The sequence below is a fragment of the Marmota monax genome, unplaced genomic scaffold (assembly GCF_021218885.2).
Source record: "Marmota monax isolate L192 unplaced genomic scaffold, Marmota_monax_Labrador192_F-V1.1 WCK01_AAM20220418_F8-fsc00100, whole genome shotgun sequence".
NCBI classification, from domain to species: Eukaryota; Metazoa; Chordata; class Mammalia; order Rodentia; family Sciuridae; genus Marmota; species Marmota monax.
The window spans coordinates 6,389,268-6,417,035 of NW_026693872.1; the positions used below are offsets into that span (position 1 = coordinate 6,389,268).

At 42.5% G+C, this 27,768-nt stretch overlaps 1 protein-coding gene across 4 annotated transcripts in view; it reads left to right on the forward strand.

Moving 5' to 3' along the window:
* Nucleotides 1–27,469, forward strand: part of Abcc5 (ATP binding cassette subfamily C member 5) — a 77,703-nt gene extending 50,234 nt beyond the window's left edge. For all 4 annotated transcript variants that reach the window (XM_046462536.2, XM_046462537.2, XM_046462538.2 and 1 more), the window contains exons 17-30: nt 861–963; nt 3,935–4,119; nt 4,942–5,088; nt 5,349–5,478; nt 6,797–6,950; nt 7,041–7,169; nt 9,091–9,277; nt 10,156–10,245; nt 12,194–12,383; nt 15,477–15,636; nt 22,708–22,786; nt 23,782–23,895; nt 24,560–24,724; nt 26,968–27,469. In XM_046462536.2, coding sequence (XP_046318492.1) covers nt 861–963; nt 3,935–4,119; nt 4,942–5,088; nt 5,349–5,478; nt 6,797–6,950; nt 7,041–7,169; nt 9,091–9,277; nt 10,156–10,245; nt 12,194–12,383; nt 15,477–15,636; nt 22,708–22,786; nt 23,782–23,895; nt 24,560–24,724; nt 26,968–27,069 — 1,935 coding nt within the window. In that variant the 3' untranslated portion in view covers nt 27,070–27,469. The remainder of the gene's footprint in view (nt 1–860; nt 964–3,934; nt 4,120–4,941; nt 5,089–5,348; nt 5,479–6,796; nt 6,951–7,040; nt 7,170–9,090; nt 9,278–10,155; nt 10,246–12,193; nt 12,384–15,476; nt 15,637–22,707; nt 22,787–23,781; nt 23,896–24,559; nt 24,725–26,967) is intronic.
* Nucleotides 27,470–27,768: the final 299 nt, after the last annotated feature.

Below are 27,768 nucleotides of genomic sequence, written 5' to 3' on the forward strand. Positions count from 1 at the left end.
AGTGTTTATTGAGTCCCGCCATGTCTTATTATGGGCACTTCTCAGTAGTAGGCCCTGTGAGGTATGAGCCTGTAAGAGATGGCCTCTGTCTCCGAGGGACTCATAGCATTCTGTGGAAGACCAGTGCTTGTGTGCTTTTACAGGCAGCTATGACACCAGGTCACATATATAGTAACAATGTTGATAACATGCTGAGGGAGAGAAGGGCAAGGATGAACTTTAGAGGAGTCAAAGTCACCTCACATTTTAATCCTTCTGAAATGGGACAACTGTGATGGAGATTGGGATGAGAGGAGGGGCATTCCAAGTGAGGGAACCAGCCTGGACAGGGGACAGAAATGGGAAATTATGATTTGGTTTCCTTAAAATCCAGTGTAGCTAGAGAGTAGGAGCATGGGAAGCAGTGAGATAGGAGAGGAACGGGGAGAACTGCCTCAGACCAGAACATGGAGGTCCTGCAAAGCAAGGCTGAGAGATTTGGGTTTCCCCTGCGGTAGCAGTAGGAAATGATCTGATCTGGGGATCTGATTCAGTGATGTGGTAACTCAGACTGAAGGAATAGAAATGAGCCCAGCTGTAATACTCTGGACACGTTAGAGAGGATAAGCATAGGATTAAAAAGTCTTCTTTTTGGAGTTCAGGTCTTGGATGACTTTGGAGAGAGAAAATGTCAGTAGGAACCCCAATCTCAAAGATTTAAGGAGTTGAGGAAGTATGAGATGAGTACAGGTGCCCTTGTAACAAGTCATGTATCTCTCTTCTTCTTAGTAGCTTGAGAAATGATTTGCTAATATGTATCTGGTGGACATTGATCTGGATGGCCATAACATGACTGGAGAATTTTTTTTTTAACCTATTAGATTAATTCAAAAAAGGAAACCAGTGGTTCACAGAAGAAATCACAAGACAAGGGTCCTAAAACAGGATCAGTAAAGAAGGAGAAAGCGGTGAAGCCAGAAGAAGGTAATGACCTTTTTGAGATTTTTTTTTTTTTATATTTGTCATGAAAGTTTATCAAGAGGGCTGAGGATATAGCTCAGTTGGTAGAGTGCTTTCCTCGCATGCACAAAGCTCTTGGTTCAATCCCCAGCACCACAAAAAAAAAAAAAAAAAAAAAAAGGAGAGAGAGAGAAGAAAGTTTATCAGGAATAACTTCACATGGTAGTTCATGATGTTTGATAGCGTTGTGTGTTACATGGTCTTATATTTCTTGAATAACAAAATTTGTAGATAAGTTGGGAGACTGTGAGGCAACTTCTGTTTACCTAAACAGAAAAGGTGATTAGAAGGACCTTTGGTCCCATACCATCCCCTTATGCAGGGTAAGGTCAGGTATAGCAGTTACAGCTGAGTCATCCAGAGTGAGGACTACTTGAGTGCTGGGTGGAGGTATGCCTTTCCTTCCTGCCATTCACCTCTGCACTTTTAAAAGTCAGTCCTAACTGAAATAGAGGGGTCCCAGCTCTAAGAAGATTTATAGTTAGCAGTTTTTCCTACTTAACTTTCCCTATTCTTGGTCCTGGTTTTTAAACTTTTCTCTTAACAGCAGGTACGGTGGCACATGCCTGTAATCCTAGCAGCTTAGGAGGCTGAGGCAAGAGGATCACAAGTTCAAAGCCAGCCTCAGCAACTTAGCAAGGCTCTAAGCAACTCAGTGAGACCCTGTCTCTAAATAAAATACAAAAAAGGGCTGGGTATGTGGCTCAGTGGTTAAGTGCCCCTGAGTTCAATCCCCAGTACCAAATAAATAAATTAATTAATAAGCTTTTCTCTTAGCAACTGAGGTAAATCTTGAGAATTAGAAAAGTTATTTGAAATCACATGACTATTTTCATTTTGTGAATTTTAAACTGCATATCAACTTCCAAATTTAAAAAGCAGTTGTATTTTAAAACTCTTTTCTTATAGAGTCACCTCCTAACCTGACCCTTTTGAATCCAGGGACCTCCCTGCTTGGGGCAATGGCAAACCCGCTGTCCTTGTCCTTAAAACTGCAGCAGACATTTGATGTTCGGAGTTGACATGCTGATTGATCACTCTCTGACTCTTTCTTTGAAAGGAACAAGCCTAAATTCTTCAATTCAGGCATGATTTAAAATCCTTTATTGACACACCCATAAAGCAAACAGCACAGAAAGCTGAGACATCTGTTAGTTCCTGCCATAAACCAGAATATCACTAGGGAGCATTTGTTCTCATCTACCCAGCCACCAGCCTGGCTACTCACAACTCTCTAAGTCCCAAGCCGTGGGTGGCCTATTTGAGATGACTAAACATATGGCCTTTCTCTGTATTCTCATATCAGCAGCAATCATCTAGCCACACCTGGGAGATGTCCGTGAACCTTTTCTCTCCAAGTCCGTCAGTCACCACATTCTACTGATTTACCTCCTGACACTCTATCCTCTTGGCCTCCACCATGATTTGGACCCTTACTATTTCCTTCCTAGAGTGTTACCGCTGCCTCCTTTTAAATCTGTGTTCCACATAGACAGCTGAGTCACCCAGTTGAAAGCAAGAGACCAAAGTTGGGTATGGTAGCACGCACCTATAGTCTCAGCACTCAGGAGGCTAAGCTGGAGGATCACTTGAGCCCAGGAATTCAACATCTGGGCAACATGGCAAGACTCCATCTCCAAGTAAATAAAATAAAATAAAAACAGACCAGTCAGCTTACTTGCCTACATGAAGCCTTAGAGTAACTTCTCATTTTCAAAACAGTGTTTTTTTTTTTTTTTTTCTTGGCACAGGACACAGAAAATGCTTGTTAAAAAAAAAAAAAAGAAAGAAAAGAGAATAAAGAAAGAAAAAGAAAATGCTTTCCTCTCTAGGGGACACTGGGAGGCATAGAAGAGGAGGCTCACCACTGAGGCAGCTGGTCTCATAGTGTGGCCATCCCGGGTCCACCTAGCCCAGGAGGAATTAGGAGTCAAATCTCCACATACCTACAACCCATTCTCTCAAGATGGCCTGTCCACAGGAAAAGGCTCAGATGCCTTTATTCCCTGGCCAGAGCCTACTTAACCAGCCTCATCTTCTCTCACACTCTTAGGTGACCTTTGTTCCAGCTGTGCTGACTTGCCCTCTCTGTGCCTATGCTCATGTTATTTTCTTTGCTGAATCTCTCCCCACCTGGTTGATTCTGCTTTACTTTTCAAGAAGCAATACAGATGACACAGAAAGTCTTCCTTGTGCTTGCCTGCTAACCACCCACACCCCTCCCGGGATTAGGTACCCTCCCTGGATGTGCCCAAGCTGCCCTGCATACAGCCCAGTGGTCGCATTGTACACATTTTTATCATGTGCTTATTTATCTGCCTGTTCTCCAGACTGTGATAAGATCCTCAGGCAGACCCTCAGTGATGGGGGCCTTGCTTCAAGCCTCTTCATTGGCCTGCTTTATAGTAGGTGATTAGTAAGTGTTAAATAGATGAATGAATCCTTCTGGTAAAGAGGAGATGATTCTAATGCAGAGTCCTGTGAAACTGGGCTGTGTTTGATCCTACTGCCCTCTAGGTGACTTAGTTATGGGGGAATAGCTCGTGTTAAAAGGAAATACCTTGGACAACTGAATTGAGTAGAGTTTATTTGTGCAAAACAAAAATGATTCACCAGTCAGGTGGGTCCCAGAACCAGAGCAGGTTCTGAAAATTCCCGCCAACAATGTGGTCTGACAGTAAGAAGTTCAGCATAGTAAACAACTGTATTGGCTACAGCTCAACCAGTCAGTTGGTTACAGGTTAACTAATTATTTACAGCAAAAAGTTAATTGGCCACAGGTCCTCCTACAGCCCACCAAAGCTTAGTTATTGTTATTACTCTATGTTGGTTTGGTCTATTTGATCCAGTGCAGGTGTTTACTCCAAATCTGAGGCCTCTGAGAAAATGTAATTCACTCTCTTCCCAAGTTCATGTTTCTTTCTCACTTACCTAGGGCAGCTTGTGCAGCTGGAAGAGAAGGGGCAGGGTTCAGTGCCCTGGTCAGTGTATGGTGTCTACATCCAGGCTGCAGGAGGACCCTTGGCATTCCTGGTCATCATGGCCCTTTTCATGCTGAACGTGGGCAGCACTGCCTTCAGCACCTGGTGGCTGAGTTACTGGATCAAACAAGGAAGTGGGGTAAGATTACTCGTCAGCAGGAGATCCTGTGTCTAAGAATGTGACTATCTTTCCATAGCCCCTGGCTATTCTCAGGGAAACTTCTAGTTGTCATTTAAAAGAAGCAACAGAAACACAACATGGTACAGCATTAATATGTACAATTTTAGCCTGGCATGGTGGCACAGTCTATAATCCTAGCTACTCTGAAGCTGAGGCAAGAGATGCTAAGTTCCAGGTTAGCCTGGGAAACTTAGCAAAACTTTCTCACAAAACTCTCTAAAAGGTTAGGGAGGGCTGGGGTTGTGTCTCAGTGGCAGAGTGCTTGCCTAGCCTGTGAGGCACTGGGTTTGATTCTCAGCAACATTATCAATAAAGAAAGGTCCATCAATAACAAATAAAAATATTTTTTAAAAAAGGTTAGGGATATGGCTCAGTAGTAGAGCACTTGCCTCATGTGCAGGGCCCTGGGTTCAGTCCCCCACTATTATAAAAAAAAAAAAAAGGGGTGTGTGTGTGTGTATATATACACACAATCTTTTTATTTTATATATCAATTTAAAATTTTTTAAAAAGCAGCAATTTTGATTTTCTAGGATGAAAAAGATGGGTTCCTAATGTAATCTCACAAGACATGAAAAAAACTGTTGACCAACCCGCAGAACACTGCCAGGCTGTCAGCTCTATCTTTAGAAAACAGAGGGAGTAGCAAAGCCTGCCTTGTGTTTGTGTGACCAAGTCCCAGGGTCATGCCCTCTACCCTCCCCTGAGCTGAGCATGACCTAAAGGGAGACACCTGGTAGGCTTTAGAGCCTTGCCTCATAGAGCCTTGCCTCCAAACAGAATACCACAGTAACTCGAGGGAACAGGAGCTCTGTGAGCGACAGCATGAAGGACAATCCCCACATGCAGTACTATGCCAGCATCTACGCCCTCTCCATGGCAGTCATGCTGATCCTGAAAGCCATTCGCGGAGTTGTCTTTGTCAAGGTATACCATGGTGGGCAGCCTCTGCACCTCCTCTCCCTGGTGACTGTGTGGCCATGCTCCGGCGTGGCATCTCTTGGGTTTGTTCTGAGTACAGCAGGATGACCCTAGCTGAAATGACCTGCATCCCAATGTCCTCAGCCTTTGCTCATTCATCACCTGTGCCACCTGACCATTTGCACTTCCATGCCTTTAGGAATGGATATCCTGCAAAATAGCACCCTGAGTCCCTAGGTCCTGATCATCCTGTGTCTACTCTTCAGGGCACACTGCGAGCTTCCTCCCGGCTCCATGACGAGCTTTTCCGAAGAATTCTTCGGAGCCCTATGAAGTTTTTTGACACTACCCCCACGGGGAGGATTCTCAATCGGTTTTCCAAAGACATGGATGAAGGTATGTTCTCACTGCTTCTTTCTTTTATGCTCTAGAGTACAAACCAGAGCTCACTGTGCCTGTAGCCTTCCCAGATGATCCCCCAGATGTGCATCTCTATCCTGAGATGCTGGTATTTTCACCAGGAACCCTTCATCTAAGTTCTCATTCTGCTTTATCTGACCTGAGAGCAGGTTCAGAGGATTGAGTTAGCAGACAGACTTTGGACAGTGACATCTGAGATTCCAGGGTTCATGTTTACTTTGGGGTAATCCATTGATTCCTAGACACCTCTATTTTCTGTAAGGTTTTCTAGGTGCTGCATGGTCTGTACCTGCAGTAGAACTTCATGCTACCCATAGAAGAGTAGTGGTGCCTTCTGACCTTCACTAAGAGCTTGCTGTGCGAGAAGCAGAGTGCTGAAGTGTTATGTACCTTATCCTAATCTGCATAGTAGCCAGTGAGGTGGGCATTGTTCCTGCCATTGAATACATGAGAAGGCTGATCTCCAGAGAAGTTAAAGTAGCTTGCCTAGGGTCATAGAGCTGCCAGGTGACCAAGCTGGGAAATAAGCCCAGATCGTTTTTTACCCCAAACCTAGTGTTTTTAACTGCTGCATCATGACGGTCTCCACAACAGAAGTTTGTCTCAGGTGTCTATAGGCCAGTATAAAACCATGGCCAGAGGTAATGAATCAGAACCATCCCTGATAACTGAACTGGTGCATAACATGTTTCCACTTGTGTTACACACAGACACATACGTATGTGCACACATGCACAATTGAAAAGCAGGGGAAACAAATCAGTGCTATCAATATGTCTAGGATTTCCATGAAAATACTTCAACTAAAAAGAAAAAAAAAAAGGAGGGGTACGAATAGGGTGGGGAAACTGCCAAGAAGAATTGAAAAAAAATATTGATACCTATTAAAGGTTCTGTACAAATACTTCAACTTTTGTATATGTTTAAAAATTCCCATGATGAAAAATTTCTTAAATGTTAGCAGCAGTCCATTGATATTGGTAAGAATATAGATTATCTTTTTTTTTTTTTTCCAAAAAGCATATAGTACTTTGTAAAGGCAGGAAATGTTTCAAAGGACTAGGCAGGCCAGTGGAAAAAAAGCAGGGGTAGAAGATCACACCTAATTTTTCTAGTCTCAAGATAATTTAAAGCAACCAGGTTTCTAGCTTTTTCTTTGAAAGAGTTTTGAAAAGCAGCATCACAAACTTCAGATTTGGTCGAGCCTCATTTTTTCTTTTTTAAACGTTTAGCTCCATTTCTCTTATTTATGGGTCCCAAGAGTCTGACACTTGTTCCCTTGTGGTTTTCCCAGTCGACGTGCGTCTGCCATTCCAGGCTGAGATGTTCATCCAGAACGTTATCCTGGTGTTCTTCTGTGTCGGAATGATTGCAGGAGTTTTCCCGTGGTTTCTTGTGGCCGTGGGGCCCCTGGTTATCCTCTTTTCAGTTCTGCACATCGTCTCCAGGTAAATAGGAGGTGTTCGTGTCTGCCAGAGCAGGGAGGAGGCCAGAGTTGCTGGTCCACCCCTGTGACACCGAATCCATTCTCTTTTCAGGGTCCTGATCCGGGAGCTGAAGCGTCTGGACAATATCACGCAGTCACCTTTCCTCTCCCACATCACATCCAGCATACAGGGCCTTGCCACCATCCATGCCTACAATAAAGGACAAGAGTTTCTACACAGGTTAGTGCTGATGGGGGCTTTGAAGGGGGAGCCAGGATCCAAGCATTTAACAAGAGTCTAAGGGACCCTTCAAGGCCACAGCTGGGGATTGTAAAATTTTTTACTAAAGGTATTAGTGATTTTAATGGAACAATCTCTGATTAAAATTGAATTACTTGGGTGAGACTCCTTTGAGCAAATGAGAAGACAAAAGCAGATTTGGAGTCTCTAGGCTTTTGTTCCTAAAAAGCTGTATTTGGTAGTTTTGCTTTTTTTCTTTTTGAAATAGTAAAAGGGAGTCATTGATGTTACATTTGCATTTTATTTAGCCATCAGATATTGTTTATGAAATTTATGTGCATAAGTAGTCATTCTGGAGATCTATATTAAGAGATTGGAGCAAATTTAATTGCCCTTCAATAGAAGGCTGGTGAACTAAGCTATAGTGTGCCCATACAGTGGATTATTCCGTGGTCCTTGGAAAGAATGAGGCAGCTCTGTGGGTACTGAGATAATATTGAAAGAGAAGGATCCAGGTGTATGTATGGTGTGCTGCCTTTTGAGAATGTATTTGCAACTTTTGTGCAACATTTAGAATATCTCTGAAAGGATACACAAGAAACTATTGTTGCGTGCACTTAGGAAGTGGGTAGCTGGAGGATGGGTAGGAGAAAAATTGACTTATGGTAAACATTTTGTAAGCTTTAAACTCTCTATCTTGTATATATATCGCCTATTTGAAAAATCAAGTTTTTTAAAATTATAGTAGCAAGGTTAAAAATTTAATTTCAAAACATTAAATGCCTCAGAAAAATACTTCCTAACTTTTAAAAAAGTGGAATATACTGAATTTATATGTGTGTGTAGACATACACACAGTAAATTTAATTGAAAAAGTTCTGAGAGGAGGAAATGCAGCAAAATGTTAACTCTGTTTTTTAACTGGGTGATAACTGGAATTTACGTTTTTCTCTTTTTTGTTGCATTTTCTAAATTTTATCTGGAGAATATGTGTTTTATTGTAAGGGAGAAAAGCGATTTTTTTAAGACAAAGTACACGTGCCCAGCCAAACCCCCTGCTTGGGAGTTGCAGTAGTCCATGGTACCCTGAGCTCTCAGATGGGTCTGGTCTTTCCAGCCCTGCTGACTGGCGCAGCACTCCTCTGCGGGCAAAGTTATCTAAGTTCCTCTTGCTGTGGTTCGGCTCACTTCTACTTCTTAGCTTTGTGGCCTTGGAAAGCATGTGCCTTCTGCCCACTGGTAGTGTGTCAGCACACTCATGCAGCTTTCCCACGTTCACTCGGAGAGTCCCTGGCCTTAGACTGTTTCTCCTACTTACCTTTATAACCTCTCTTTGAGAAAATAACCTTAACCTAAGATGTCTTTCTAAAGCTTAGCACAACCCTCTTTATGCTCTCCTCTCCTATGCTTTTCCTGGGCCATTCAGGTAGATATTTCTCCCTAATATATTTAATGTGGCACTTTTATTTTTTTATTTTTTTGGTGGTACTGGGGAGAACCCAGGGTCTTGTACATGCTAGGCAAGCACTCTACCGACTGAGCTACATGTCCAGCCCCACTTTGTGTTGTTGTTGTTGTTGTTTTGGAGGAAACTAACATTAGAAAATTCCATGTCCTCCTATGCAGAAGGCCTAGAATAACCTGGCCCCCTGAAGTTTCCATGTCATTCTCTCAGAAACAGGAAGTATGTAATTATTTACCCTGCATTCTGTGATTCACTCAAGCTTTGATTCCATCCATGATCAGGCTTGTATGGTACTTTTTTTAAAAATATTTTTTTAGTTGTATATGGATACAATATCTTCATTTATTTATTTTTATATGGTGCTGAGGATCGAACCCAGTGCCTCACGCATGCAAGGCAAGTGACTACCACTGAGCTCTAACCCCAGCCCTTGCATGGTACTTTATCTGCTCACAGGTATCAAGAGCTACTGGATGACAACCAGGCTCCTTTCTTCTTGTTCACATGTGCAATGAGGTGGCTGGCTGTGCGACTAGACCTCATCAGCATTGCCCTGATCACCACCACTGGGTTGATGATAGTTCTCATGCACGGGCAGATTCCCCCAGCCTATGCGGGTCTTGCCATCTCTTATGCTGTCCAGGTCAGTATCTGGGTTGGGGGCATCAGCTTTGCAACTTCCTATGTTGGCACTGAAGAGACATGATTGGGATGGGGATGGGGCCACACCCTAAGCCATTGTTTTACCACTAGATCCTCAGAGCATCTCCTGGTCTGGCCTGACAATAATAATCTGGACTTGGCTGGGACGTGTCAGAATGGGAGAGAGGGATAGAATTTATGAATAAAAGGATTTAACTACTTGCGCCCAGGTGTTCATTTTATTACTCCTTGTACTCTTGTGTACATTTGACATTTTTCCATACTGTAAAGAAAAAGTAAATAAGTAGCCAAAGGAACTCCAGAAAAATGTGTCTTCATAGATACCCAAAGATGTCCGTCCAGACTCACTAGATGATTGGTTGGGGAAGAGAGCGTGCTATATCCACTGTGCTCAGAATCCCCAGTCTGTGATGCACAAGAGCTCTGTGTTCACTTTTTTCTCAGCCTTTTATCTTTTATCTTACTTCCCTGGGAGCTTTCTTACTAATGGCTCACAGGTTACAATTTCTGTTTGTTGTGACTACCACAAACAGTCTTAGATACAAGTCAGATACAGAAATCTTGTAGCTGCATGTGTGTTATCAGAAACATAAAGTTGACTAGAAGGCCTCATGGTACAAGAACATAGTGCCAGCAGGACCCCAGTGCCACCTGCATTCACTGAGCAGCACAGTTGATGAGGGATGGTAGGCATGCTCTTAAATGTGAGAGAATAACAGGTCCCTGAACCAGCTGCTACCTGTGCTCAGGTAGTTCTTACAACTGAGTCACGGTCCTCTGGATAAAAGAAGTTCTCTCACATTACCAGGCACATATCTATAACAAATTCTCTGTTGGATTTTTGTTTTCCATTATCAGTTAACGGGACTGTTCCAGTTTACGGTCAGACTGGCATCCGAGACAGAAGCACGATTCACCTCAGTGGAAAGGATCAATCACTACATTAAGGTCAGACTGCTGCAGGCCTTTTGCTGTAGTCTGACCCCTCCCTTATTTCCACAGATGGTGTGCAAGCAGGAGATTTGTTTTCTCTGCTTCACCAGCATGCTTGGAATAGAGAATAAACTACCTTAAGAGCTTCTAAATGTATTGATAAATCATGTCCAGCAGAGAGCTTAGGTTCATTGGCTAATTCCCAAAATGTTCAGAATCTTCTTATTTCAGTTTAACCGACTGATGTAACATTTTCTTTGTACTGTTTGAAACCATGTATCATTGACATTTCTGGTCTAGTCCAGTCATTCTTGGTCAGGGATGGCCATCAGTATCCTCTGTTGAACTTTTGGCAAAGACTAACATGGGCCTTATCTGGAGATTCTGATGTCATGAGTCTGGAGTGGAACACAGGTTTCTGTGGTTTTAAAAGCTCTATAGATCATTCTAAACCACATTCACAGTTTAAGAAACAAGTAAATTTAGGCAACACTGAGAGTATCTAGTCTTTCCACCTTCCCCTAAGACACCCTTCAATCTTGCCCTGAGGTGACATCTTGCTGATGCCCCAGTTGGAACTCTAAAAAGCAATTTTCTGTGGAAGGAAGCAGAGTCATGAGTAGTTAGGATTCTCAAATTTAACTCATTTCTCAAGAGTCACCTGTTTTATGAATTTCCCTGAGACTATACCAGTATTTGTGTTATTGTTGACAGGAAAGAATACACTCTGAATTCCAAATAATTAAACTTAAAAACATAGTTTCAAAAAACCACCCTTGCAGTTGAGATCTGAGGGTTTGTAAACTGCACTTCCTATGGGAGATGATGTGCCTCCTCACTGATTTGTTTTGACAGTGAATTTCACTTGTTATCAGGTATTTCTTAAATTTCCAAATGAATATTCTCATAAAGAGAGCCAGACAACTCTCTAATGTATCTGGCGACAGCTGTTCTTTATGTTTTGAGCTTGCTGCTTTGCCCTGTGTTGTGGTCCATAGAGGACACATGTAGGCACATGTGGATATGGAGGGCTGAGTTAATATTGCTGGTAGGGACAGTCTCATGCTGGAGAGGACAGGATGATGGTCAGTAGTGGTGCACACTGGACCCATTTCTGATGACTGCTTTCCCACTGCCAGTCCCTAACCTGAATACCTCTCCCAACAGTCTTTCCAACTTGGAGTTTTAGGCTTCCATTTCCACTGCCCCTGACCACTAGTCTTTGGCCCTGATTTCCTTATAAGGCTATGAGCCCCATATGAAATTGCCTGAAGAGTTTTGCCAGGTCATTGTGAAGTGTAGCTGTTGGTGACCAAATTACCCAGCTACACTTAAAGCTGGCATGGATTCCCAAGGTCATCTAACGTAGTCCCCACAATTTGCAGATGAGAACTCAAGACCTGGAAAGGAAAAGTAGCATGTCTAAGTCACACAGCTGTTAGTGGCAAAATTAGATTTGGAATCTGTCTCCTGGATTCACCAAGAGGTGTCAAAATATCAGAATCTGATCAGATATTCATAAAATGTTGGTTTCCTTACTTTGGGATTAACTTAGGCTAGTGGTGTTCAAATGGTAGGATTCTATTTCAAGTGGGATCGTTTCAAAGAATTCTGATAAAACTGTTGTTGAAGAGGGGTGAAAGACTTTGTGATCCCCCCAGTTAGGTTCTCCCTTAGCCCCCAAAGGCAGTATTGTGGAGAATTCCTTAAGAGAGAACGCAGTTTGAAAACCAAGGCCATCTCCCGGCTGCTGCATGGTGGCCATTAGCACAGTAGCCAGGTCCTCTCTGCCTAGTTTAGTGTTGGTGAGCATTTACTGTCAAGGCGTTCTTTTGTAGCAGGGGGTCAGGGTGGTGGCTGCCTGTGTATGGCTGCTGTTGTTGTTCTGTTTTTATGTCTCTGTGACAAAGCTGCTCTCCAAATATCTGCAATCAGTCTGAACTGGCTACTTCTGTCTCCCTAGACTCTCTCCTTGGAAGCCCCTGCCAGAATAAAAAACAAAGCTCCTCCCCCTGACTGGCCCCAGGAGGGAGAAGTGACCTTTGAAAATGCAGAGATGAGGTACCGAGAAAATCTCCCCCTAGTCCTAAAGAAAGTGTCCTTTACCATCAAACCCAAGGAGAAGATTGGCATCGTGGGGCGGACAGGATCAGGTAAGGATCAAAAAGTCCTCTCCAGAGAAACATTTAAACATTTAAAGAAATATTTAATCATTTAAAGAACCTAGTTTTCAGTCATCATTTAATAACTTATTGAATATCGCTTTGATCACTGAAAACCGGATCCCTGTTGGATAAGCGATTAATTTCTCAGGCCTCCAAATCCAGCTTTCTAGGTTGGTTCTTTCTTTTTTCTTCATTTTATTGTTTTATGACATTTTGGGCTTTCTCCGATTGTCAAAGTCTACCTTCTCAGAACAGAACGCTGTGAACATGTAGCAAAGTACAAAAGCACCTGAGACTCACATACCCAGAGATAATACTGGTGACATCCTGGTGAATATCTTGGTTTTTTCCCCGACTAACACATATGTTTATAAGAAAATGAGGTCATTTTATACCATTTTATGAACTTCTTTTAAAACTATCACTATTTTCCCATGCTCCTTAATGATCACTCTGTAACGTAATGCACAGTTCTTTTTTATGGTGTACTATAATGTATATTTAACTAATCCCCAATCAATAGGTAATTGAGCCTATTGTCAATTTTTCAGCTGTGAATAGCACTGCAGTGCACAACCCTATTTTTATGAAGTCAGAGCATGTGAAGAATTTTAAGGACTGTGTGATATATTACTTGTATAGCCTCATATTTGTTGGAAGCTTGAACAACTCTAAATAAAGAATCTGTGTTCCTTGAAGACAGAAATTATTTTCTTGATCTGACGTCAATTGTGAAGAAATAGAGAAGCGGGCTTCATTTTAAATGTTTGACTTCACTCTATTCTTAGAAACGTGTTAGTACCTACCCTGTAGATTTCTAGGGTCATTTCCTTCCTTAGTGACATTTTCAAGAATGAGTCTTATCTTCTTTTACTAATGTGTCTGTCCTTGTATAAGAGGTTTCTTTGGTTCAATTATCATTAGTTTCTGGGTTCCATGCTTTCTTGGCATCAAAATCATTTGAGCACTTTTTCTTGCCATGAGAAAATAAAAAAATAAAAAGAGACCTTTTGTCTTTTCTGGCCAATTTACTTTAAAGAGCCTTCTTAGGAAAGAAAAAGGCATTACCTACTTTCTGTTGGAGGGAATTATTTCATGTCAAAACAAGACACTGCCTCCAGGTGTTTCAGACTAAAAAGAGAATCCTCAGCCAAGGACATGTCTGTCCCAAAGCTCTTGTTTGTCCTCCCATAATGTCTCCTCTGCTGTATTGACCCCAGGGGTACATGGCTCTCCTCAAAACTGACTCATGTCCTTCCCTGTGATTTCCCTTTAATACAGTAAGATAAACAAAAAATACTCAATAGGATGTCACTGAAAAGTAGGCAATGACAAAGAATAAACAAGAAAAATAGTAGTAAATAGTCTTGAGTTACTGTTTCAACTCCAATCCTAACATGTCTTCTTCCAAGGCCCAGAGGTGTGGCTCTGCCATGGTCACAGTCAGGGACACCACTGTAGGGGTTTGTTTCCCCTCCAGTCCAGATAGTCCAAATCCAGCACCTTTTGTTTAAGGAGGACAACTTGGCCATTTGTATGAGCCCTGTTCCCTCCTTCTTACATCTTAAAGCACTACCTCAGCCTGAGTGAGGTCTCCCTCCCCTTCTCATATCCGGGAAAGGGGCCAATAACCAAGTCCCCTGGTTCTGAATAGAGTCATTCATTTCTAGGAAGGGAACTGTCATGCTGTGTGTACCAGGTTTCCCAGCTGGTTTCTGGTAGTGCCTGTGAGGATTGTTGCTTTAGGAAGCATTAGGATGCTTGTTGTTCCTATTAGGTCATTGACAGGATTCTGCTCAGGAGACAAATCCCAACTGTAGGGATGTGGCTGCAGACATGGGGGTAAGGTAGGTGCTTTGTACCCTTGGTGACCACTGCAGAAACAGAGTCCTAGTGAGTCATTGAGGTTCTCATGAGGGGTCTTAGGAGGCAGGAGAAGGTTGTGAGGGTCAGGAAATGGGCCAAGGAAAAGTAGAGCCTGGGTTGAAACACCCTAGCTCTAGATCTAAACTACAGTTGAATTACAGAAAGCTTTGTGGGATTTTTTGGGGTGGTTGTTTTTTTGTTTTGTTTTGTTTTCATTTTTGGCATCATTTGGAGAGACTTTTCCATGGTTATTTGACTTAGTAATTTCAGTTCTAAGAATGTAACCCAAGGAAATTGACACATGGGAAAGTTTGAGCACTGAGATCTGTGCCACAACATTATTATAAAAAGTTTACATAAACTAACTGTCCAGCCTCAGAGAATACTAGATTAATTCATCATTGTGAATATGTTGGAACCACTCAAATTTTATCTGGTAAAGGTTGGGTGAGGGCTTGTTACACAAGAGTCAGTGAATGAAACAGGGATAATATTGTATCTCTGGGATGATCTCAACTCCAAGGAAGAAACTTAAAGGAACTGTGTCAGTTGCGAGTTTATGGGAGGTGGACATTGTCTTCCTATATTGCATAGCTTTTCAAATGCAGATCAATTAAAAATTTCTGCCAGTCTTTAGAATACTGACCTCATTATTTCATCCACAGACCTGCTTCTCTGCCACAGTTCCCTGTTTCAGGAGAGTCATCCACAGCCACACCTTTGCTCAAGCCAAAGCCTCCTTGCCTGGTGCATTTACCCCAGAACTTCTTCCTCTCCCCACTGCTCTGGCAGTGAGAAGCCTTGTCTTAGTTTCTTTCTCAGCCACAGTAAGGGGATGGAGAGAAGCAGGACCTCTTGTCCTCTGGTTTGCCCCCAGCCACTTGCTGTAGGACTGTGTTCCCCTCACTCTGCAGTCCACCCTTTGTGCCTGTTCCTGAGGGAGAACAGGCCTGTTTCCACTTGACTCTCATGAACCGGAACCCATCTTTCTCGTGCCTCAGGCTGCAGCTGTGGATCTAAATGACTGCTTTGTAGCTCGGGAGCATTAAATGCTTTCTTCTGTTCCCACTGTTATTTATTCATTATCTCAGTCAATCAGTCGAAAGAATGATTGACTAGGAAGAGAAAAAGATGATTTTGCCCTGGGGATAAACCAGTTTTGTCTTCCCAGAAGTTGCTAATAGAGCTACTTTTCTGCGTCTCTTTGATCACCAGGGAAGTCCTCTCTAGGGATGGCCCTTTTCCGTCTGGTGGAGTTATCTGGAGGCTGCATCAAGATTGATGGAGTGAGAATCAGTGATATTGGCCTTGCTGACCTCCGAAGCAAACTCTCCATCATTCCTCAAGAACCAGTGCTGTTCAGTGGCACTGTCAGGTGAGGACCTGGGCACCTGCATGCTTCCTGCCTCACTTAGAGGCTGGGTGGATATGTACACTGTGCCAGAGCTGGCACCTGGGACAAGATCCTGTGACCTCAGTCTAGTGCTTTCCCCTCCATGCTGTCCTTCCTTCCTTCCTTCCTTCCTTCCTTCCTTTCTTTCTTTCTTCATTTTCCTGTTACTAGAGATTGAACCCAGGAGCACTTAACCACTGAGCCATATCCCCAGCCCTTTTTATGTTTTGTTTTTGAGACAGGGTCTCACTACGTTGCTTCAGGCTTAAGTTGCTAAGGCTGGCTTTGAACTTACTATGCTCCTGCCTCAGACTCTTATGCTACCTGGATTACAGGCATGCACCACCATGCTCAGCATATACTGTATACTTTCTGTTGCAGAGACAAGAGGCAACTCTGCTGCATGAACCACTTTAACTAAGTAGGGCAGAGAGGCCTTGCAATGGATGAGAGAGATTTGGGCCAGAGTTCTTCCCCATGAATAGATAAATTACCAATCCTAAACCTGTTTCCTCACTCCTAAAATAGGGATACTTTTGTTGTTGTAAATTGAATAAATTCATACAAACAATACAAGCCCAGAGCCTGGTCAATGACAGACAAGTCAATAAATGGTGGCTGCTACCATCAGTCTCAATACCATTGCCCTGCATCTGCCTCTCAGTCCAAAGTTACAACCCTAAGGATAGCTTTCAGGCATTATTACCCCTCAGATTTTTTTTCATTTTCTAGTGTCTCCTTGCTCTGGACCCTTTCCTTCCCTTTTATTTATTTATTTATTTTTTTATGCCAAAAATGGAACTCAGGGCCTCACACAGGCTAAACAGGCACTCCACAACTGAGCTGCACCTTCAACCCACTTCCCCCATCTTTGGTACTTACTCTGGAATGATGTTTCTTTCTGAAATCTACCAGAATGCCAAAGATAAAGTTCCTCTTCTTAAAATAGCAATTTTATTAAGTTTATTAAAATAGTAATCAAGAAGAAAGTCATCTTTCCTTTTTGTTATCCTAACCTTTATCCTTCAGTTTCTGTCTCCTATGTGTGTGTCTATAATTTGTGTCCATTTCAATTCAAACTGTCTCTTTTTGGAAATAAAAACAGTTTTGACGATATAGTTGCCCTAGATTGGACTTCTTTAAAATCATTCTGAAAGTAATTTTGCCATTCCTCTTTAATTTTTAGCAGCTTAAAAAAATTAGATACCAACTTAATTTTCAATAACAATAGTCAGTGTTCAGACTTGTCTTTAAAGCTAAGTGATTCTCTTCTTTAGAAATGGCATTTGAACTAATTTTTTTTTTTAAGAAGGCTTGGTAGATACTTTGATTTGCTTAGACCACTGTACTAAAATACTGTAGGCTAGTACAATTTATTGTTCATAGTTCTAAGAACTCCAAGACTGCATCTGGTAAGGGCCCTCTTCCTGTCTTATTATATCCTCATGTGGCCTTTGCTTGGTGTATACATGCAGACAGAGCAGAGCAAGAAAGTTTTTGTGTTCCTTCCTCTTCTTAGAAGGGCACTAATCCTATCACAAGGACCCCATCTTCATGACCTCATCTAAACCTACTTACCTCCAGAAGACCCCATCTCCAAATACTGTCACATTGTTAGATAAGTTGGGGGGTATACAAACATCCAGTTTATACCAGTCAATAAACTGAACTTATGCCCATTTTCATGTAGAGTCAACACTCTGGGAGTGTTTATTTTGGCATTTCTCTCATTGAACTTGGACAGTGTGTTCTGGATCCTTTGATGATAATGAGTCATTCCCTTTGGATATTGAGGTAACAAGGTCATTTAAGCAATGTCAGAAGAGAATTAGAAATCATTGAAAGGTCAGGTTTAAACTTAAGACATTAGAACGTGTTGCCGAGTCTTCTGTTCCCATAAATCTTTCTATTTTTGGATACCATAGGAACACTTTGGAGGGAAAAATGGCCTTTTATTATTTGGCCCTAGACAAAAGCACTGTATTTTTTTTTATTGTTGTTTTTTCATCATCATTTGCAAGAGAATTAAGAAAGCATGCAAAACTTCAGACTGAACTTGAAAATGTTGCTACCAAAAAGCCTTAATTTTCTTTTTTCTTTTCTTTCTTCCTTTTTTTTTTTTTTTTTTTTGGTGCTAGAGATTGAACCCAAGGGTGCTTAAACATACTTAGCCCTTTTTAAATTTTTTTTTATTTTGAGATAGGTTCTTGCTTAGTTGCTTAGGGCCTCCCTAAGTTGTTGAGGCTGGCCTTGAACTTGAGATCCTCCTGCTTTAGCTTCCCAAGTCGCTGGCACAAACCTGTGCCACCACATCCACCTAAAAAACCTTAACTTTAATAGCACTTTGTTTGGATTTGTGAATTGGGGGCTTCGAGAGTTTATGATTTAAAATTGACCATGGTGTGTACAACTCTGTTCGTGGAATGTGTGGGGGCGTTGTGTGCAACTTTAGGGGAATTGGGACCATTTGGTATCATATCCAGAGAGATGTTTGCAGCCTTGTAGACAAACTGGAGAGGTGGTGTTATTGCACTCACAGTGCTATTTGGGCAGGCAGCTCTGCAAACTCAGAAAATTTTGTAAACTTAATTTCTGCTGCTCTAGTTTTGGCTGGTTCAGTCAGTAGATAACTAAAAAGGTCGAATTTGAGAGTATCTATTCTCCTCCTTTTATCTACCCCTCATGCCCCCCTGGTTTCTTATAGATTCCCAAAGAATTTTCAGTTTGTCACATTCGTTTGCTTTTCTTAGTAGGAAGCCTGAAATGAGCTTCCCAAACAAGGGCAGACTAGATCAGCTATTTCCTCATCTGCCTCCTAGAGGCTTTGAATCTGGAAATCTCATTTCCACCACCATTAACCAATATTGAGGGCAGGTGCATCTTGAGATACCAGCAAGCAATTAAAGCTTGAAAGGAGCTCTTAGAGGGAAAGCAAAATGAAAAACAAGATCAAGCAAACTCAGAAAGTCCTGAGGTCTAAATTCCTGAATTGGTCTGCATATGTATATAATCAAAATCATAGACCAGATGATTTGCAGCCACACCCCTCCTTAGATTTAACCAGAATCTCAGTCCATCCCCCATATCTGCATCCCAGTCCTCCCTCATGCTGGGCTTGGGTTCTCAGGCCTACGTTTCTGCTGCTGTTCCCTTCCTTGCCTTTTGCCCTGATATTTGTCTCCACGAGAAGAGGCCCCAAGTCGGGGCCTTAAGTGCTTTTCTAGCCTCACCCTCCCATGGCCTGGGCAGTGCTCTGCTTTCCTCCCCCTTTCCCAGAGGTCCCTGTGCCCAGCTCTGGCCTCTGCACTTTCACCCCAGCTAGTGTGCTTTCTGTCCTTTGGGCTGTTTGCTGCCTGGCTGGGCTGGTGGTTATTGCTCTGAAGTGAGACTGATTGTCCCCAGCTGTCACTCTAGTCTGTCCTGAGTCTTGTTCCCTTATAGTGATGGTGGCCTCCTCCTCTGGACAGTTCTACTCAGCATCCATCCATTCATTAGCAAGGTAGCTATGTTCTCATTTTTCCTATCCATGTGCCCTCTGACCCATTTGATCTGTTCATTAAATTTTCTTAATCTAAGAAATATCTGTAGGTTTCAGCTCACAATCACAGCAAAAACAACTGGAACCATAACTGGCTCATTCCATTTTGGCTCATCCTGGGCGAGCATCTGGTACAGGAGCATCTGGGGCTTGAAATGGCTTAGAAGTTGCTCCAGATTGGCTAAAGCACAGTCTTACAATCTCAGGGCTTTTAGTTGTCTCTGAATTCTTCTCTGGCTTTAAGGAAGTTCCTTTTCCTGTTTTTGATAGTCTTGTTGAATTTGGGAACCCCTCTCCCCACTCCAAACAAACAAAAAACAAAAAAAAAAAAAAAAAAAACTTGTAGTCTCTATATCAGAAAGTAACAGTCCACTAGATAGTATCTAACATTTGTTGAAAAGTCATTCTATACTGGGCACTGCTGCTGTAACAGTAACACAGCAAGAGTGATAGTGGCAGCTAAGCTTAGTGAGGACTCGGGATGAATTAGTTGTGCTAATTCATCAAATACTCAAAACTCCATGAGATAGGTACTATTATTATTCCTGTTTTATAGAGAGAAGAAATGAAACCCAGAGAAGTTAAGTAATTTACCTAAAGACAGCTGAAAGTGGCAGAGCTAGAGTTTGAACCTAGGCCAGCTGGCTGCCGTGTCTCACTGATGCCTCCTGAAGGATGTTTTGTGACACTGCTCATAATTACAACTTTGAGGGAGAGTCCATCCCGCTAAAAAGCAGAGGCAAGCTTACCTCCCCAGGGGTCTTGACCTTCAGTGACCTTTTACCAGCATCTTCAAAGTCTCCTGGTCTACCTCCCCCACCTTGAGAAAAATTTCCACACAGCCTGCTGCTTTCTTTAGTCTTTGTCATTTACTCTGCGTTCACTTCTTTCATCACCTAATTTTACCCTTAACAACCAACAGCCAGGATCAGCCCATGTTTCTGAATAACTGTTTTGAGCTTTCCTGAAGAGGTATGTGAGTTCCGGCACCTCCTGCTGAGGACCAAGTCTTCTCAGGAGCCCCCACCCCAGATGGTAGGACAGGGTGTTTAGTACCAGGTCTTCCACTGGATCTTTTACGTGGTCTCACACCCTGGGAGGTGTTCTTGTTCTTCATTTAACAGTGGCCAGTAGGCAGCTTAGAAGATGCTTAAAATGTAGAAAGCCGGGGTTGGGGATGTGGCTCAAGCGGTAGCGCGCTCGCCTGGCATGCGTGCGGCCCGGGTTCGATCCTCAGCACCACATACAAACAAAGATGTTGTGTCCGCCGAAAAAACTAAAAAAAAAATAAATATTAAAATTCTCTCTCTCTCTCTCTTTAAAAAAAAAAATAATAATAAAATGTAGAAAACCAAAGATGGAAATGCACTTTTGGCAACATCAGGACCCCAGGAGTTCAGATTATTAAAAATAAGCACCCTCGTGTTTAGGGTTCTTTTTTTTTTCTCCTGTCCATCTGCCCATCTGAATACTTCTGATGCACTGTATGCATAACTTTGCTTTCCTTGCTGTCTGTGGGTCAGACCAGGACCATCTGGCTTCTCTAAATGAGGGGGTGTTTTTTCTATTCCTGATTAGCTCCCTGATGAGAATGGTCTGGTCTGCCTTAATGTGCATATAGACCACCCACTGGTGCACGTAAGTATTCCTGGTGTGGAACCTATGGATTAGTCCCCCGAGGTTCCTTCAGCTGCTGCGATGGGCCCAGGGCTTGGGGGTCAAGCCTGTCAATGTGTCTGCCAAGCTTTCACCCATTGAAAATCTGGTAGGCAGGCTGCTTAGTGAGCAGGCAGCTGTCCTCCTGTGTGCTATTTGTCTGATAAGAAGTATTTGATGAATTTAGTAGGTATGCTTCCTTCCTAGAATTTTATAACAAAGTTCAGTCAGCCGTTTGTATCCACAGGTTCCCCATCCATGAATTCAACCAACCTCAGATTGAAAATGCCCCCCCACCATTGTATCTATACTGAATTGTATACTTTTTTCTTGTCATTATTCCTTGAACAATATAATATGAAACTATTTATATGACATTTACATTGCATTAGGTATTATAAGTAGTCTAGAGATGATTTAAAGTATACGGGAGGATGTGTGCAGGTTATATGGAAATTCTGTGCCATTTTACATAAGGTGCTTGAGCATCCATGGATTCTGGTGTCATTGAGCGTCCTGAAGCTGATCCCCTATGGATACCAAAGAACAACTGTACCACAAACTAGGTGGATTAAAACAACAGAAATGTATGGTCTCAGAGTTCTGGAGGCCAGAAATCTGAAATCAAGGTATTTCAGGCCTCCCTCTGACACTCATAGGGGAGTCTCCTTCTTTGCCTCTTCTGGCTTCTGGCAGTTGGCTTATAGATGCGTCCCTTTGGTCTCTGCCTCCACTGTCAACATGATGTTCAGAAATGTCCAGTCTTGTTCCTATGGTATCATTTTGATTTCTTTGAGGTAGAAACAATCAGTACATTAAACATCAGTAATCCCCAAACTAGTAGTCTGTACCAAAAAAATCCCTTCCTTCTGAGTCACCCTTCTCCCTCTCTCCTTTCCACTCTGCCCTCCATTTTCTTTTCCTGATTAGGCCGGCTGTCATTGGGCTGCCTGCTCAGTGATAGGGCTCTCAGCTGGGTGCATTGAGAAAGACAGCAGGGGTTGAGGTGTGGATGAGTGGCAGAGTGCTTGCCTAGCATGCATTAGGCCCTGGGTTAGATCCCCAGTGCTGCAAAAAGAAAAGGCATTTTTCTATATCCTTCTAAGCTTATATATATCAAGAGATGTATTTTTTAACCCACTGACACAGGAAAAAATCTGAAAGGATATCTGCCACAATACTAACAGTGTTTGTTTCGAGGGGTATCATTAGAGGTGTTTAAAACATGCTCATTTTTGTTCTGTGTTTTGCATATCTGTATTTTTTAAAAATTTTCTCGGCTCGGGAAGCTGAAGCAGGAGGATGGTAAATTCAAAGCCAGCCTCAGCAATTTAGCAAGGCCCTAAGCAACTCATCGAGACCCTATTTCTAAATAAAATATTTAAAAGGGCTGGGGATGTGGCTCAGTGGTTCAGTACCCCTGGATTTAATCCCTAGTACCAAAAAAAGAAAAAAGAAAGAAAAAAAACTTTCTATGACTAGTATTATTATTTTAATATTTTATTTTTTAGTTGGACACAATATCTTTATTTATTTATTTTTATGTGGTGCTGAGGATCGAACCCCGGGACTCGCATGTGCTAGGCGAGCGCTCTACCACTGAGCCACAACCCCAGCCCCTGACTAGTATTATTTACTAGTAAAAAGTTAAAGTTGAATCAAGTTTTATAGAGAAGAAAGGGAGGCCCAGTCTGTTCTCAAGACTTCTTTGTGGCTGCTTGTGGAATGAGCCATTGTGACTTTCAGGGCTGGAATCCTCTGTTCTGTGTGTGCATGTTAAACTTTCACTACTGTCAATACTTGGAGTTTGATTGCTTAAACTCTGGCCTCTGAAAATTTCTTACTTCATTTCTCTCTAGATCAAATTTGGACCCCTTCAACCAGTACACTGAAGACCAGATCTGGGATGCCCTAGAAAGGACACACATGAAAGAATGTGTAAGTGAAGAGCCCAACATGAGCTGTGCTGGAATTGTAAGGGGAGAAACCCAGGGGTGCTGCCCTCACTCCCCAGCCTGCTCTGGCTCCCCCTGCCAGCAGCCACCTTTCCCCCCAAAGCCAGGATGTTGTGAAAGAGTGCTTTGGAGCAGAGCTTCCCAGGCATTTCAGATATATCCTAAGGGTTGGTTCCTCCTAGCCTTATTTCCCACACCACCTATGGTCATATTGCCTCATACTATCCATTGACTGTAAAGATATTAATGACAACTCAGAATTTATTAATGCTTTTAAATTAATTTTCATTAATCATAACAGTGTAATACTTTTACAGCAACTATGTATGTGTAAAAGTCATATAATTTACTGAGTCTGCAGAAAACATGTAGTATGCATGTGAATCACAGATCTCTTAGGGGAACTCAGCAGGCCCCTGCCAGGAGCCACATCCTGAAGATGGGTACCACTGGCCTGGAGCTGGGCTGTAGTTTGCCCAAGTTGAGTCAGGCTCAGTATCCCCTACCTTGATTCAAATAGATAAGCCCTGCTTTCGTCTTTCTCACTGGGCTTTCTCCAGCAGTTTCATTTGAAGAATATGTTCCACGGCTTATAAAAAGAAAAGTTTGGCAGCCACAGGCCTGCAGCCTTGGCCTTCAGGAGTGGACTTTTGTTTACTCCATTTCCTTTTATATGATCATAATTTCAGAACCAAAAATGAGGGCCCACAATCTGACAAGATTTGTGGGACATATAAATATTGGAATTTCTGAGATATTTTGATGGTGTGGAACTAACAGAATCCTGTATTCAAAACGTAGGCTGTCACAGAAAACGTAGACTCTAGTACACGTGATCATATGTCCCTTCTTTCAGATGAGCCAAGTTGTGCCTGGTGATTCTTTGAGAAGTTTCAGAATAATTTCTTTTTGCCTCTGGAAGTTGAAAAGGTTGAATTTGGATTTTTACTCTTCCGATCTTTGCTTCCCCACCCCTAGATTGCTCAGCTACCTCTGAAACTTGAATCTGAAGTGATGGAGAACGGGGACAACTTCTCTGTGGGGGAGCGGCAGCTCTTGTGCATAGCACGGGCCCTGCTTCGTCACTGTAAGGTGAGAGCATAGTGAGGTGAGGCACTGGGCAGGTGGTGGGAACAAAGAGCAGCAAAGAAGAGCTGGAGTGGGGAGTGCAGCCTTGCTTACGGCCATGGGGTCCCAGGCTCCTATCTCCAAGCCCAGGAGCACTGTCCAAGAGCATGACTAGCGTTGCTTCTAAATTAGCCTTGACACAATTTAGTATATGGGTTTGGGGGGGTGTCTTTTATTGTGTTTTTGAACCTCCCTAAGCCTTCAAAATCCAAGGGCAGCTGTTATTTCTGGCCAGGGAATAGTTATAGCCCTGTAGACTATAGACAGAAGATTGAACGGCTTCAGGAGACTTTCAGATCATCAAATGGAAACCCTCTTCATTTTACAAATAGGAAAAAGGAGGTTCAGAAAAGTTAAGGTGTACATCAAAAGCCACACAGCAAGTAGGATCAAATATTTAATTAACAGCATTATGTGTGTGTCCTGTTTGTGGAAATCAAGGCAAATATGGGTTATTTCAGTTCTAAGCCAAAACATATTTTTATACATGTGTATCTACTTAGAAAAAAACAATGTATAGCATAGAATTTAAATAATGAAATACATTTTAGTGAAACTGAGATTAACCAGAATGGAATTAAGGAATTAAGCATTCTGGACCCCTCTTTCTTCTCTGCTTTGCTGGCAGATTCTGATTTTAGATGAAGCCACAGCTGCCATGGACACGGAGACAGACTTACTGATTCAAGAGACCATCCGAGAAGCATTCGCAGACTGCACCATGCTGACGATTGCCCATCGCCTGCATACAGTTCTAGGCTCCGATAGGATTATGGTGCTGGCCCAGGGACAGGTACTAAGCCCTTCAGGGACTTCAGCTTGGCATGTAGCTTTTTCTGGGAGGAAAGCTGCCCTCTGCTAGTGATGGGCTGATTGCCATCTTCATGTGGTCCTAGGCATTTAGTTAAGCAGCCATAGCAACACTATTCTGGTTGCCCTTGGGAAGGAAATAATCAAGAGATGGAATCAGGTGACTCCTACTGCACTTTCATTTTGTTTTAATAGTTCTTTTGTTGCTTGTAAGCAATGTCACTTTGAGGTAGGGCAGAGAGCACATGTTGATTGATTGTATGTCCTCCTCTGAGAAGTGTCTGTTCAGGTCCTTGGCCCATTTGTTGATTGGGTTGTTTGTTCTCTTATTGTCTAATTTTTTGAGTTCTTTGTATACTCTGGATATTAGGGCTCTATCTGAAGTGTGAGGAGTAAAAATTTGTTCCCAGGATGTAGGCTCCCTATTTACCTCTCTTATTGTTTCTCTTGCTGAGAAAAAACTTTTTAGTTTGAGTAAGTCCCATTTGTTGATTCTTGTTATTAACTTTTGTGCTATGGGTGTCCTATTGAGGAATTTGGAGCCCGACCCCACAATATGTAGATCGGAGCCAACTTTTTCTTCTATCAGACGCAGAGTCTCTAATTTGATATCAAGCTCCTTGATCCATTTTGAGTTAACTTTTGTACATGGCGAGAGGAGGGGATTCAGTTTCATTTTGTTGCATATGGATTTCCAGTTTTCCCAGCACCATTTGTTGAAGATGCTTTCCTTCCTCCATTGCATGCTTTTAGCCCCTTTATCAAATATAAGATAGTTGTAACTTTGTGGATTAGTCTCTGTGTCCTCTATTCTGTACCATTGGTCCACCCGCCTGTTTTGGTACCAGTACCATGCTGTTTTTGTTACTATTGCTCTGTAATATAGTTTGAAATCTGGTATCGCTATACTGCCTGATTCACACTTCCTGCTTAGAGTTGCTTTTGCTATTCTGGGTCTTTTATTTTTCCATATGAATTTCATGATTGCTTTATCTATTTCTACAAGAAATGCTGTTGGGATTTTGATTGGCATTGCATTAAACCTATAGAGAACTTTTGGTAATATCGCCATTTTGATGATGTTAGTTCTGCCTATCCATGAACAGGGTATATTTTTCCATCTTCTAAGATCTTCTTCTATTTCTCTCTTTAGGGTTCTGTAGTTTTCATTGTATAAATCTTTCACCTCTTTAGTTAGGTTGATTCCCAAGTTTTTTTTTTGTTGTTTTTTGGTTTTTTTTTGAGGATATTGTGAATGGGGTGTTTTCCCTCATTTCCGTTTCATAAGTTTTGTCAATAAACTTTAAATAAAAGAAGTTATTGTGGGCTGGGAGCAGAGGCACACACCCATAATCCCAGTGACTCTGGAGGCTGAGTCAAGAGGTTTTAGGTCAGTCTTGGCAATTCAGCAAAGCTTGAAGCAACTTGGTGAGGCCCTGTCTCAAAAAGCAGGTGGGGGTTGGGGAGTCTGGGGATGTAGCTCAGTGGTAAAGCACCCCTGGGTTCAATCCATAATACTCCCCACCAAAAAAAGTAGTCACTGTGGTACTATTATTATCAGTAATAGATTATAAGTTTCCCATGATATATGAGTTGTTCTTTCTGCAAGACATTAATTTTAGTAAAACCTAAAACACACAAAAAGGCAAAAACAAGATCACAAGTTATTTATCCCCACACCCCCAAGATAAGCACTGTGATACATCGAGTCTCCCCTGACAGCACTTTTCAAACATCACAAACTCCTACATGTGGGATGCTCTCTGCCTTACACACATGGTGGCTTCTGCCTTGAAGTCCATCTCCAGGATGGATGGTTGACTAAGTCAATCCCTTCCTTTTTTTCTGCCAGTTAGGCATCCTGGGCTCTTCCTTTACCGTCTGTAGGGTTAGATTAGTTTACACAGCAAAATGGCATATGTTTGTGTGTCCTTGACTTGAGCCATGGTCATTCTCCTGAAGTGTTAGAACCTGTTGATCAATTCCTTCATTTCCAGGGCTGGAATAGGAATTTATACACAGAGAATCTAGAGGTCTCTCTCCCTGAACTTTTCTTTACTCCCTGGGTATTTGGGAAAATGGGTGCAGCAGGACTAGTTGAGTTGTTTCCCCTGGCTTCATCCTATGGGGGGTTCTGGGGTGTGCCTCCCTTCCTTAGCAGTAGGTCCTGTGAATCACCCCGACTGTCCCACAGTCACATTCTGACACCATCTCCTCTTCTTGCAGGTGGTGGAGTTTGACACCCCATCAGTCCTTCTGTCCAATGACAGCTCCCGGTTCTACGCCATGTTTGCTGCTGCAGAGAACAAGGTGGCTGTCAAGGGCTAACTCCTCCCACTGACGAAGTCCTTTCTTCAGAGCATCGCCATTCCCTGCCTGGGGCGGGCCCCTCGTGTCCTCCTGCCGAAACCTTGCCTTTCCCGATTTTATCTTTCGCACAGCAGTTCAGGATCGGCTTGTGTGTTTCACTTTTAGGGAGAATCATATTTTGATTATTGTATTTATTCCATATTCATATAAACAAAATTTAGTTTTTGTTCTTAATTGCACTCTAAAAGGTTCAGGGAACCGTTACTATAAATGTATCAGAGGCCTATAATGAAGCTTTATACGTGTAGCTATATCTATATATAATTCTGTATATAGCCTATATTTACAGTGAAAATGTAAGCTGTTTATTTTATATTAAAATAAGCACTGTGCTAATAACAGTGCATATTCCTTTCTATCATTTTTGTACAGTTTGCTGCACTAGAGATCTGGTTTTGCTATTAGACTGTAGGAAGGGTGGCATTTTGTTGTTCTCTAGCTGGATGTCTCACGGTGCTGGGCTCTCTGGGTGTCCCAAGGAAGACATGTGGCAACAGCAGGCCCTCCGCGGCCCCCTCTGCCGACTTCCCGCAGCTACTCCAGGGACAGGACGGGGCTGCTGGAAGCCTGGCAGAGCGCCGTGAATTCTCAGGGCTCCTGCTTTCTGTCCTGGTGTCACTTACTGTTTCTGTCAGGAGAGCAGTGGGGCACAGCCCC